Source organism: Microcebus murinus, chromosome 11, assembly GCF_040939455.1.
Source record: "Microcebus murinus isolate Inina chromosome 11, M.murinus_Inina_mat1.0, whole genome shotgun sequence".
Lineage (NCBI taxonomy): Eukaryota > Metazoa > Chordata > Mammalia > Primates > Cheirogaleidae > Microcebus > Microcebus murinus.
This window is the reverse complement of record NC_134114.1, coordinates 38,899,019-38,912,679: the sequence shown is the minus strand read 5'-3', so window position 1 is coordinate 38,912,679 and position 13,661 is coordinate 38,899,019. Positions and strand designations below refer to the sequence as shown.

The 13,661-nt window shown below is 38.6% G+C and overlaps 1 protein-coding gene and 1 pseudogene across 2 annotated transcripts; both read right to left on the bottom strand.

Moving 5' to 3' along the window:
• Positions 1-3,579: 3,579 nt before the first annotated feature.
• LOC142874127 (uncharacterized) lies at positions 3,580-3,728 on the bottom strand (annotated as a pseudogene).
• Positions 3,729-8,768: 5,040 nt separating this feature from the next.
• GPX8 (glutathione peroxidase 8 (putative)) lies at positions 8,769-12,971 on the bottom strand. 2 transcript variants are annotated; one of them, XM_012775710.3, is made up of 3 exons: positions 12,688-12,938; positions 11,823-12,084; positions 8,769-9,400 (listed from the first exon to the last, which is right to left on the bottom strand). In XM_012775710.3, exons 1-3 carry the CDS (start codon positions 12,889-12,891, stop codon positions 9,237-9,239), a joined length of 630 nt encoding a protein of 209 aa, XP_012631164.1. In that variant the 5' UTR covers positions 12,892-12,938; the 3' UTR covers positions 8,769-9,236. The 2 variants fall into 2 exon arrangements, with proteins under 2 accessions (XP_012631164.1, XP_012631165.1); XM_012775711.3 differs by lacking the exon at positions 11,823-12,084 and having other exon boundaries at positions 12,688-12,971.
• Positions 12,972-13,661: the final 690 nt, after the last annotated feature.

Sequence of the window (13,661 nt, the reverse complement as noted above, 5' to 3'; positions counted from 1 at the left end):
CATGAATATTTGAATTAGACATTGTTCCTAAACCCTATTTGATAAAAATTAAGACGACACGTTTATATTTCTATTTTCCCCTAAACAGTTGTATCAAAGTGTTTTTATTAGAATGATCACATGATGTTAAATTTTTTTATTTTGAAATAACTTCAGATACAGGAAAAATGTTTCAAAAATAGTACAAAGAACCCCATTATGTCCCTCACCAACTTCCTTAAATGTTAATATTGCATATAACCATGGTACAATAAAAATTAGGAAATTAGCATTACTACTACTCTATTAACTAATCTACAGATATTATTATTATTTGGGATCTAGGATTCAATCTGGAACCTCACAATACATTCAGTTGGCATGTCTACTCAGTTTCTATTAATCGGTGACAATTTCTTAGCTTTTCTTTTTCCATGACAGTGACACTTGAAGAGTACTGGCCAATTATTTTGTGGGTTTTCCTTCAGTTTGGGTTTGTCTAGTATTTTCTCATTATTAAATTCAGGTTATGCATTTTTGGTGAGAAGACCACAGAAGTGATGTGCCCTCCTCAGTGCAGCCTATCAGGAGGCACATGATGTCAATACGTCTCATAATGGGGATGATATTTATAATCACTTGGTGAGGGTGGTTTCTTCTGGGTTTATCCAATGAAAAGTTGTGATTTTACTTTTTTTGTTTAATCACCGGGGGCAAATATCCTCATCATATGCACAATAATTTTAGCATTCATAATTCTTGACTATGACAGTTATTGCTGTGATATTTACCAACTGGTGATTTTCTATTTCCATCATTCTGACGTTAAATTTTAATCTGAATATTTAAAGGTACAAAAACTTTTTAAAGGAAGATATTTGACTAATAATTTTCTACATTACACTAGGAAAAAAAGGCACTTGGAAGCTGTGTATTGATAGCTGTGGAATTAGTGGCTAAAATGGAATTTATAAATGTATTATTTATAGATAACTACATTCTAAATGAATTATTCACTATTCTTAGTATTTGTAAGAACTTGGATTCTAAAAATTCCAATTTACATGGATTTATCAGCTTATTAATTGAATTTTTATTACTTCTGTGTTAATACAAAACTATATTTAAAAATAGAGCAAAGATAAAATGTCTTTCATGTTATTTCTGACGTAGTGTTAGTTTTAGTTGGCATTTGCAAAACTGATCATTTAAATTAACAATGCATCTGACATTCATCCAAAGATAGTTCACTTTATTTAGTCTCAATATTTGCTGAAAAGATTTACTGGGAGTTGGAATGAGTACTCCTTTGAATGCACGGCAAAGAAAGTAGAATTCTTGTCAGTGAAACTTAGAGACCCAAGAGTTATTTGACTATCAAGCATGTGGTAAATCTCACTTGAAGATTAAGTTACCCCCTGTGCAGCATTATCGTTGTACGTGGAAAACTCGTCTAAGATTAGGTCTTAGTCTTAATGCCAATTTTTCTTGCTTTCAGTATAAAGGAAAGCTGGAGAGTCCGTTTTAGCTTTTTATTTTGATTACTGATCCTTTTGAGAATTTGGTCTATGAACTCTTTCCCCCAGAATACAGAAACCCACATATTGCACTAGAGCAAAATGCAATCCAGTGTCCAGTGGGGTGGGGGTGGGCTGAAGAGGGGGGGAGAGAGGGAAGGAGGGGAGAGTAGCTGCCAGACTGTCAGAGGTTTCTCAGACACAGTTTTCCCTCATGCCATATGGCACAGCTTGCCCCTCTTGGCTGCTCAGAAGGGCAGCTGAGGCTGCACAGCCCATCTGGCTCCTCGTCATTGCCCCCAGACCCCTCCCTCAACCCTCGGTAGCATCCTCTCCCCGTATCCCCCAGTCCCGGTCTGCGCAGTTGTCTTGCTGGCTCCTCACTCCTTCTGAGGTCCTGCCTGTCACTGGCTCTTTCGCTGCCTTCCGCCAACCTCCAGTTTAGGGACGTAGCTCAGAAGCTCAAGTGAAGGCCCTGACCACTTCCCAGTGGGTATAGAACAGAGAAGAATTTATTGAACAGACTGGTCCGCGCATATTCCCATCAGCGCAGACATCTTGCCACGTTTTCTTGCCTGTTTAAAACGAGGGAGAGTTGATGGGGGACCGTCTGAAATCGGTAGCCTACACAGACGGCACTGGCCGTCACCAGTGGGCCGAGGCCGGGAGTGGCCGCGCGCTCGGTCCCCGAGGCGGGTGGGGCGCGGACAGAGCCGCGGGCCGTCGTAAGCAAACATGCTTGCTCCGGCAAATGCAGAGATCACACACTCGCAGAGCCCGCTTCTCGGCCCGCCAACCCTCCGCCTCCCGCCGCCCGCGGTCCTGGGCGCGGGCCCGGCCGCAGGCCCGCCACTGCCCGCGGCAAGGCTCGGCGCTGCGCGGGCGCCGGGCGGGCGGCGAGCGGGGCGGGGCGGGGCGCCGGCGGGGAACCCTCCGGGCTGACGTCACCGCCGCGCCGGCCAATGGGGAGCCGGCGAGGGGGATTCCCGCTCTCGGAGCCGCCCCGCCGGCTTTTTAATCAGGACCCCGGGGACCGCGGCGGGCGCGGTGGGAGAGCGGGGCTGAGGGGCGGGCGGCGGAGCGGCCCTGGCGGACCGGGCCCTGGGGGCTGGCGCTTCGGCGAGGAGACCGGCTCAGGCCCGGGAGAGCGGCGGCGGCGCGGGCGATGGACTGGAAGCTGGAGCGCGCCGCCCCGCGGAGGGTCCGCGCCGAGGAGCGGGCGCTGTGGGTGAGTCGAGGCGCGCAAATCTCCACAGCTGGTCTTGTTGTTAACGGTTCCGAACTTGACACAGATGGGCCCCGATTTCCAGTCGTGTGGTTTAGTTAGTTATATCCTGGAGATGCCTAGTTGCTTTAAAAAAAAAGAGCGAAGGCAGTTTGACAAGCACGGGACCTGGGGAAGCTCCACACCCGCCATCACATGTCCCCACATCGTGTCTCTCAGCGTGTTATCTGTGTTTTCAAAGGAGAGCATCATGCGCGTGCTCGCCGGAGACTTGGAGCGGAAGAGAAGTCAAGGCTCCCCCCCGGTGAGTGTCCCCTGCTCGGTCTTGTTCACCTCCCTAACGCTGATCTTGAACAGACTCCTTCTTGCTAAAAGAAGGTATCTGTAGGAAGTGTGGGCTGGCCTGAAAATATGAGGATTGAAAAAAAAATCAATCTCTGTCACTACAAGACCCTGATTACATGCTAAATAAAATTTCTTCTCACTCTAGCCTGGGCAACAAAAGTGAGACTCTGTCTCAAAAAAAAAATTTTTTTTTTCTTCAAGAAACTGAAGGTCACGGACAAATAATGGTACTCATTTGTTATCTGAATGGTGCTTCCTAGTTTTTGCCTCAACAGCAAAAGGTAAAGCTTGGATGTGTCAGGTAGGCAGTGCTTTGCTAGCTGGCTGTTATAATTTCAGTTTAACAGTTGCTGGTTGCACTCCCGTCTGCTGCATTCGGAAGCCTGCTCCCCAAAGAAATGGGGATGGTGCCATCTGGTGGACAATGCGGGAAGCGGCATAACCGCGGTTTACGTTAGCCATTTAAAAGGCGATCAAATGTAGTGCCTTTTCTCCTTGAAAGAACAAGCCCGTAAGTCTTTAGTTTCTCTTCTAATCAGTGTAAAAATAAACAAATTTAAATGATATTTTCTAACAGCCCTCATATGTTCTAAATCTCTCATGAATATCATTTACCATGCTTGTCTCTACACTTGATCTTAGCCAAAAGGCCGAGAAGCGATGATGCTTGTCTCTAAATAGTTCACCATCCTTTAACCTTTACTGATAGATATGTTTCAAATCCATCATCATTTTTATAGATTTTATAGATTTTTCTAGATATTCTATAAATTTTTCTATATTCAAGTGGTGACACTCTAAAGTGAACACATAACTGCACTTTCAGAACTCAATGACTAATATCATTTATAGTGGGAGAAAACTAATGTCATTTAAGTACTTAAATTCTTTAAATACTTTAACATTGACTTTTTCCCCCAAACATTGTTGCAGTTTTGTCTCATGCTCAGCTTATGTATTATCATGACTTCTAGATATTTTACTGCCTAATACAACTGATCTTTTGGTCAGTAAATATAAGTAATTTAAAATGCTATAGTTAAGTGATTTTTAAATTCATTTGTATTATAACAATATATCTTCATTACCTAAGCTTTTAATTTGGAAAACCTAAGTGTAAGTATTCTAAAAGCTTTTCTTTTTTAGCTGTTTTTTAACTTTCAAGTTTTTGGCTGGATTCAAGAAAATATTGATTTTATTCATTATAGTTTTAGAGTAACAAGTTTTGCCTATAAATTTTCTTTAATGTGACTATTAAGATTAAAGTTCTGCTACTGTGTTTCATATTACAAATTTAGCCTCAGTGACTTTATGGGCCATGAAAATGGGCAGTGACCTGAATCAGGTAGGCAGTGTATTGTTAGCTGGCTGCTTTGGGTCAAGTCAGCAGCCACTACTACACTGCCACTTGCTTCTGGACAAATTCTTCTTGTTAATGAAGTGCATTCGTTACCTGTGTGTGATGGGTTGGCAGTGTATTGTTAGCTGGTTGATTATGTGAATGGCATCAGCTAACATGCAACTGCTGTCTTATTGCATATACAATGAACATCGAGTGTAACTAAATCTGTAATTAATGTGTGTGTGTATGTTTGCTGTGAAGCAGGACACTGTTTACCATAAATTATTATTGCTCTTCAGTTACTCTACTATAATACAATGAACAGCTTTTTAATGGTAAAGAAAGTACTATAATTAATTACCTAAAAAACTTCAAGTAGTGTTTTTGGAGTCTTAGGTAGACAGTGATAAAGTATTTGTGAAACTATATATATATATTCTTAATATAAGATTTAGAATATAATAATAATTTAGGATGGAGAGCCTGCAATGTTTCTCCCAATTTTCAACTAAATCTTTGATATTCTTTCTGGGCTATCAGTTTCTTCATATGGGATTAGAGTAGATCCCTATGATCGTGTGTGTACCAGCTAAAGGGAGACTTGAGGTAATTTTTCAGATGATTCAATCAAGTAAAACATTTTTACTTGAAATATCAAGAACATTGGGGAATTTTTTTTTTTTTTTTTGGTGGGGGATGGATTAAATTGTTTGGAAGATTTGTCTCAATTCTTTACTTCATCTGTAAAATCACAGGCTCATAAAATATTAGGATGAGAACGTGAGTTCTAACTTGTGAAGTGGGAAGAACTGACCATAAAGTGTGATTTTGAATGTTTTCTCATTCTTTTGGAGGCCACTCTGACCTGTGCAGCAGCATGAGATGTGTGCTGGCTCCCAGGTGTGCAGTGTGCTCTTGGGGACATCTGCAGCCAGTTAGTGGAACTGACTTTGGTGGTCTGGTTAATTAGTTACAGCCTAAACGAGATGTGAGAAATATGTCACGCTCTCTACTGTATTGGATTATAAGTTATTGGTAAAATAATCTTTATGCTTACTTTATTTAAATTTAAACATATTTGTAGAACATAGGTTAAATAGATACCTATAATTTGATTCTTATGCATTTTGCTACTTTCCAGTCTCATCCTATTTTTGTTGTTGCTCAAGTAGTATTTCACTTTCAGGATCTTTGTGTTTAAGTATTTCTTGCATGTAAATATTGTTTTCATCTTGTTTTTTTTAAGGTTAAATTTCAACATCTTATTTTATGTAGAGTCGCTCACCTGTCGATAAAAATAAAACCTACTAAATTTAGAAGGCTTGGCCTTTGTGTTTTAATTTTTTTAAATTACAGAGCAAGACATAAAATGCCAACATTTGTACTCAATAAACAGAATTCATATTTAAAGCTGTTCTTTAGTTCTATATTATTGAGATGATGAGAAAAGAGGGAAGGAATAGAATGAAATAAAAATAAGTTAAAGAAATCAGTGGGTAAGGAGGAAAATGAAGACATAAATTCAAAAAGAAAATGTTTCCATAGAAGGGAGAGGGAAAGAAAGAGATACACACTGGGAAGTCATGGAACAAGCAGAGGGGAAGGGATTGAAAAAAGAGAAGGAGAAGGTCAGGTGTGGTGGCTCACACCTATAATCCAGCACTTTGGGAAGCCAAGGTGGGAGGGAGGATCACTTGAGGCCTGCAGTTCAAGACCAGCCTGGGCAATATAGTGAGATCCAGTCTCTGCAAAAAATATAAAAAAATTAGCCGGGTATGGTGACATACTCCCAGCTACTTGAGAGGCCGAGGCAGGAAGATTGTGTGAAGTCAAAAGTTTGAGGCTGCAGTGAGCAATGATGACGCCACTGCACTCCAGCCCTGGCAACAGAGTGAGACCCTTAAAAAAAAAAAAGAAGGATTGGGAGGCTCACTCACTTCCCGTCACTACCCTCTGAATGGCTCCCTAATTCTCACTCTTTGCTGTTCTTTATTCCCTCCCTATCCCGAAACACAAAGAGACTGCACCACTCTGCAAGGTACAGCCTTAACAGTTCAGCAGGAGGAAGGGAAGGGAAGAGTGGGAAGGAGTGTGATGGGTTAGTTTCTAGGTGTAACAATATTAGAATTTTATTATTCCATGGGAAAGATGAAATCAAGCTGAGGACTAAATACAGACATAGTGACCCTGTATCAGCTCTACCCAAACATGTCATTTTTCTTTTGAAGAAACACCACAAATTAACATGATATTTTGTATTTCTTCTTGGACTTCCTTCCTTCCATCCATTTTCCTAGTTGGTATTATCCACAGACAATCCAGTAAGGTCATTAGATTTTAGTGTGATTAGGCAGAATCCTATTAGCATCTTTTCATAACTCAGAAACTGCATACACTTCCACATTTTTGTAACACCTGTCAAATAGAGCATAATGAAAGAGAGTATGTGTGATTTGTTTTTGATCTAGATTTTCTTCCTTTGGGGAGTCTTATGTTACCCTGATAAAATCTAATTTTTAAGAATTTTGGTGTGCTGGAGATGGCTTGTTTTGGTTTGTAAGAACTAATTGTGAAAATTTCCAGAAATTTTCCAAACTAGTTATTAAACTATTGGAAGATTGAAATTGGCCACGTGGGAGCGTTTACATGGAGACTGGCGCATGGTGCACTTCAGGGTTCCTCCTCCAGAGTCTGTTGTTAAATATTTACCAGCCACCATCATGCATCTGCCATATATACTATACCTATTAAGGATTATATATACATGTACATATGTACATGCTATAGATACGCTATAATTATTGAACATTTTCAAAAATGAAGTACAACTTTCACAGTACGTTTCAGGCAAATTAATATTTATTCCAATCTCTGTAGTTATATCTGCTGTGAGATGATAGAGTTGGTATGAGGTATTCCTCTCCACCACCCACCAAAGGAAACAAACCAACCTCCAGTCAGTGGATTCCTTACCACAGTTAAAATGCATTTGATTTTGCCCCTTTCTTTTGTCATGAGGACAACAGCTGAATACCCTTTTATGTGATGCCTGAGACTTTTGAGTTAGACTCCATAGTTCAGGCATCCTGTAGCTGTCTATGTCCCAGACTTTTTGATGCAGAGACAAGATTCAAGAATGATTTAACTTTTCCTCGTAGTGTGCTTTGCTTGGCGGCATTCCTATGAGACATTTGAGTTACAGGTAGCAGCATATTGGCAAATGGCTTCACTTCCTCTTTGGCACACATAGCCTGTTACGGAACCCCGGGACCCCGAGTGGACACATGGATTTCATTTCTTTCAAGGCAATAAGGCAACAAACTTTCAAATCCCCACTTGCCTGCTCTGCCTGCCCAAAAGGCAAGGGGAGAGAGTCAAGCACCCACTATAGTGGAGACTGCAGGTTAAATAAAGCAACAGGGCTGGAAATACCTAAGGGAAGAAAGCCACCTTATGTGGCTTTGGAGAGAACTAGTGACTTAGGCAGGATGTTCATCTGCATCACACTCACCGGGACAGTCCTGGTCCCAGTGCAGCTCCATGATCACCCATCTGGCAGTGGGGAGTCTCTGTTGCCCGTGTGGTGTTGGCATGTGCACTTCTGCTCACACCCCTCATCTTCACTTTCGTCCATCAGGTCAGAATTTGGAAGTCAAGTCACAGGCTATATAAAATGAGTCGTCTTCCTTCTTAGCCAGATTTTACATGACTGTATTTTCACATTTTGGGCCTGTCTTCCCATTTAAATCTTTAATGCAATGAATATATATTTCATAGAGCAATAATTAACCTTCACCAACTTGGCAGCTTGCTGTTTTAGTTCATAATTAGAAGGCTGACAAAATATAAAGGTCATGACTTTGAGAGAAAAAGTATATTATGCCTCCACCAAAAGATTCAGTGATTGCTGATCCACAGTTTAGGATTGTGTGATTGCAATCACCCCCTTTTTTACATTAGAGTTTTGACTAGAGTTGATTTTTACTATTTTAGCTATTAGAATGATGGAGCATTGAATTCTTTCCAAATGGCTAATCCAGTCTGAATATATTAGCAACCAAAATCAACCTATAAAGAATGAAGCTAAATGCTCATTTACTCAAGTCCTTTTCCATACACTTGGGATTTTCACTCAAAAATTAAGATGGACTCAACTATTAATATTCTAATTATGTAATTTGAGTTGCTTCTAAAAAATAGTGGGGAGACAAATATTAAAAATGATGAAAGCTTTTTCAAGTGTTATGATAATACCATTTATAAATGACTATTTGGCTAGATATGGTAAAACACACTAGGAACCTGTAGTTGAAAGATAAAACCTCAAAATAAACCACATAAAATCCTGTACACAAAACAATCATATACAAAGGTTCGAATTTATGTATATGTACTTTACATTTTTCAACATTTATTTTGTGTGTATTATATCAACATATTCATTTATAGTTAGTTACTCCAAAAATTTCAGTCACACACAGTGCTTTTGAAGCCAAACAGTGGTCTAGTGTGTTGGTGTTTGCATCAAGTACAATCTGAGAAAATGTCAAGTTGAGCAATATGCTATTGAAGCACATTGATCACTGTGTATTCTGAATTTTTTAGTATGGTATTTTATATATTTCATTTTGATTCTTTGGCTGCTCTTTATTTTTCTTTGGGTAACATCTTCATCCTAGGGACATTCATTACCACCGACCAGCAAGATAACATAAAAAAAGTCATCCTTCATTGCCATATTTGATTGTCAGAGTGTTAAAATGAGCCCAAACCCTCACGGAGATTTTCTCTGTTCTGACTATTGCATTAGAATGGCTCAATGGCATTTTCATAGATCTTCCTTCTTTTTAATGATCATTTGTCTAACCAGAGCTGCTATGTCAGGCTTGATGACTTCAATGGGCTCCTCTGGCCTCCAGAACTTCACAACTTGACCCTCAGGGTTGACCAGATACTTCCAAAAATTCCACCTTGGTTCTTTCTTTGAAGAATCTAAAATATCCAGAACATATTTGCATGAGTATAATTTTATTCTTTGTCAGGATTTTTATTTCTATTAGTATCTGTGTAAGAAATAACTTTAGTATGACATCATTGTCATAATGTCAAAAACAAAAGAAAATAAAGCAAACATCCAAACAAAACAAAATTAAAGGTTTGAGTAACCAGATTTCAATATATTTGATGACTTCACCTATGAATTTACTTATCTAGAATCATGAAATATCTAGAGACAATGCTTTTTATTAATATTTTAGATTTATTGATCTAAAGAATAACATTTTTACCTTCACCAGCTCAAAACTTTCTCAACATTTTTAAAGACAAAATGATGTCTTAAAGATCCTTGGTAATGGAAATATATGGATTGCTTTTCATGTTACATATACCAATGTTTTTAGCATTGGTACATATTATATAGCTGAAAATGGTAAGGAATTCTAAATAATAATCTCATTTTGAGAAATTATGATATTCTTTTGATAAATCTAACTTTATGCAAGAAATGTGGATGTTTTCTCTATGTCACTCAGGATTTATGTTCATATTATTGACTAACATCTATGAAGTGCTTATCACGTGCCTAGTAATGTATGCTCAGTGCTTTAAATGGATCCTCTCATTTAATCTTTACAGCAATCCTATGTAGGGGGATTTATTATTATCCCTATTTTGCAGATGAGAAAAATGGAGGCCTAGACCTAAGGTCATGTAGCTAGTGAGTGGTAAGAAGGTATAGGCCTTCTTACTCCAGAGCTGTGCTCTTAACATCTGGGCTCTGTTACCCTTCCCATCTAAGTTTAGTGAAACTTTATTTTTATTTATTTATTTATTTTTTGAGTCATAGTTTCACTCTGTTGCCTGGGCTAGAGTGCCATGGAGTCAGCCTAGCTCACAGCAACCTCAAACTCCTGGGCTCAAGAGATCCTACTGCCTCAGCCTCCCGAGTAGCTGGGACTACAGGCATGCGCCACTATGCCCGGCTAATTTTTTCTATATATTTTTAGTTGGGCAATTAATTTCTTTCTATTTTTAGTAGAGATGGGGTCTCGCTCTTTGTCAGGCTGGTTTCGAACTCCTGACTTTGAGCAATCCACCTGCCTCGGCCTCCCATAATGCTAGGATTACAGGCGGGAGCCACCGCGCCTGGCCCAGTGAAACTTTAAATGACATTTACCTTTTTGATTACACAGGGTAAGTGGAGTTTCAGAAGCTCTCTTAGTGATAAAAGGGAATAACCTATGTGCTATTGTGCCCAAGTATCTGGCTGCTATAACTGAGGAGTGATTAGTTCAAGGGCACATGCTCTGGCTTTTCTTTCCTCAGTGTACCTTAAGAACAAAAGGAATAAAGACCTCACTGTGAGGTTGCTATTTGTGTTAGGTATTATATCAACTTTCCCTAGAAATTGAATATTGATGTTTTTAGAAGATTCTGATTTCACATTTAAGTGAAATATTATAGAGCATCATTACTGGTTGCTTGGTTTGAAAGCTTGATTGCCTAAGGTCATAGTTTTATCAAAACTCAAATTATCTACAGTGCAAATAGGTCTGCAGATGTTATCAAAATAAATTAGGTGAGAGAACATTAGCTCAATGTCCTTTAGAATAGCATAGAGTAAGCAGTGTATAAGTACTTTATTTTTACTATTAACACACTTAATCCTCCAATCTTAGGAAGCAGGTACTATTGATAGCCTCATTTTACAAATGAGAAAACAAGCACAGAGAAGTTAAGTTATGTGCCTGAAGCCACACAGCAAAAGCAAAAGTGTTTTTGAACCCAAGTAGTCTGAGGCCAAAGCCTCTACTGTCACTATACCACACTACCTTGGTGCTAACTGACCTTGGCGAGTCTTTTAAATAGATTTCTGTAGCTAGCTTAATTGTAGAGGTGGCCTAACACTACTGCCCTCTAAAAAAAAATCTGGTCATATTGGTTAACCGAGATATTCATTCTTGAGGATATTGTTCCAGATAAGAAAGGCAACATAAAATTAACCACAGAGATATGCTTAAAAATGCTTAGCAATATTCATGAGAAATGTGTGGCTTTAATCATGGGAAGGGACATTTCCCCAAATGCTAGTTAAATGAGAGGAGAATTGAGATATTTTGTGAAAATAGCCATGGCTACACCTTAGGTAACTTGAAGGAGATGGTTATAAGGAATAAAATACATTGGAATGGAATTCTTTTACATCTAAGAAGTATTGACTAAAACATTGACTTCAGGGAAGCATAACTTGTAGAAAGTTACAAAGGATGAGATTCTGGCTCTTTGATACTTTTTTTTAAGCTTTCCCAATCCAACATTTCAAATAAAATAGGAAAAGATTTTCCTGACATATTTGTTTAAAAACAAAAAGCAATTGGAAACGTTATACTGGTTAGGCAAGGTAGATATTTACCAACAAGAAATTTAAATGCAGGTTCTGCGTCAGATCCTAGAATCTTAATCTTGTGGAAGATGGGGAATGTTACTCCGTAGTTTTTTCTTGCAAAAGATTCTACTTCCTTGCTGGGGCGGGGCTCCGAGTCTCCAAACTGATTGCATGGAAAAGCCAACACGCTGAAGTGCGACGGTCCAAACTCTTTGTGCAGTTCCTTCAGTGCTAAGTAATTTCTGTCTGTGAGCTGGCAGTCACTAGCCACGTTTACAACTAGTGAAACCTCCCGGAAAAAGAAAAAAATCCAACCGGAAAGTGAAGCAAAAGATTTAAAAAAAAAAAGATCCTGCAAGTAGTTAAAATCTCAAAGCATTTCGGAGGATTGTAACTTCTGATAGATGATTATTTTATATTTTCAGATCTATTCAATTTTATTAAAAACCATAACCTGAATGTATTTCAAGCAGACCCTGAAATAGTACTGTCATTAAAAAAGCATTAGGTACTCATGTCCCAAAAGTGTGTTTAGAAATAAAAGATAATAGGATCATTGATAGAATGCTTTTAAATGTTAGATTATAGAATTCATACATTTATTAATAAATGTCACTATATTCACATTACCAACTATAAGCATTTTCTAAGCAACTTAAAGTATTAATTCAGCACAGAAATTAAAAAAATTTAAAGAAAACAAGATAATCAGAGACTATCACAAGTATATTAAGCATCAGAACTTTGATAACTAAAGTAATGTACTAATACCATTATTCTGAAGACTGAATTCTAACTTATGACCATGTAACAGTAAAACAATGATTCCAGTAAGAGAATAAGCTGAGATATGGAAAAACAACAAAAATAAAAATCAAAAGATATAACTTACTTTGCCTTTAAACTTTTCCAGAGAAACGGTCCTTCCTTTTGCATCCTTTACTTCAAAGGCATAAAAGCTGTTGATTTTAGGTTTTAGGAATTTTAGTTGTAGAAGAAACAGCATTACTGTGCATAGAACCATCGACAGCAAAACTGCAAATACCTTTGCTTTGGGCCCGGTACATTTTAATGGGTAAGCTGTAAGAGGCTCCATTTTGGATGATTCTAGAGAGAAGTCTCAGCAGGCTGGAATTCAAGGAGGAGCTGAAACTTGAAACCAGCGTGGTTTAACGGAAAACCAGAAAGGACAGACTAGCTTCTTTCACTGCTAAAAAACAGAAAGATCCTTCTTAGAAGGAGAACAGAGTGAGAGTCCCCAATGAACTTTGCAGAATTTGAATGTATTAGTGATGTAACTGCAATTTTTACTAGAAAAATCAGGACATTTTTGGTAGCTTTTTAACACTCCCTACTAAGAAAATATTTCGCCAGAAGATGGTGCTCTTGTAACTTGAAAGCTATGCAGTGCTCGCTACCATGGGCATCCTGTATACTGATTGAGCACCTTGGTTGGATGTAGTGGGTTGAGTATAATATCCAGCAATAGTTTAAAATGTAGATTAAATGTGACCTATTAACATAATGCATGACCTGAAGGAATTCAATATTATCTGTGTGGATTAAACATGCTATATGAGTTCCAGGAATTGATAGTGGAAAGAGCAGTGAATTATCTGAAAAGGGTATTTACTCTGACTTCATCTAGCTAAGGCAATCAAATGCCAGGTGAATACAATAAAGATAAATAGATTAAAAACAACTAAGGTGGTAAAAATTCCTCCTCTCCATAGTCGAAAAACTATAGTGTTTTTCAAATTTTTGATAGTGACTTCAGGTAAGAAATGCACTTTACAACATAACTGAGCACACACATACACACACACACAACTGAGAAGTTTCATGAAACAGAACTTCTTTGAACTA

What these genes read in the sequence shown, in the direction of transcription:
- GPX8 (XM_012775710.3), bottom strand. Translation starts at nt 12,891, where the DNA reads ATGGAGCCTCTTACAGCTTACCCATTAAAATGTACCGGGCCCAAAGCA. An exon ending in TGGAAAAGTTTAAAGGCAAA is followed by an intron (nt 12,085 to 12,687) that starts GTAAGTTATATC and finishes TTTTTCCGGGAG; the next exon opens with GTTTCACTAGTTGTAAACGT. An exon ending in TGCATTTAAATTTCTTGTTG is followed by an intron (nt 9,401 to 11,822) that starts GTAAATATCTAC and finishes TGGATATTTTAG; the next exon opens with ATTCTTCAAAGAAAGAACCA.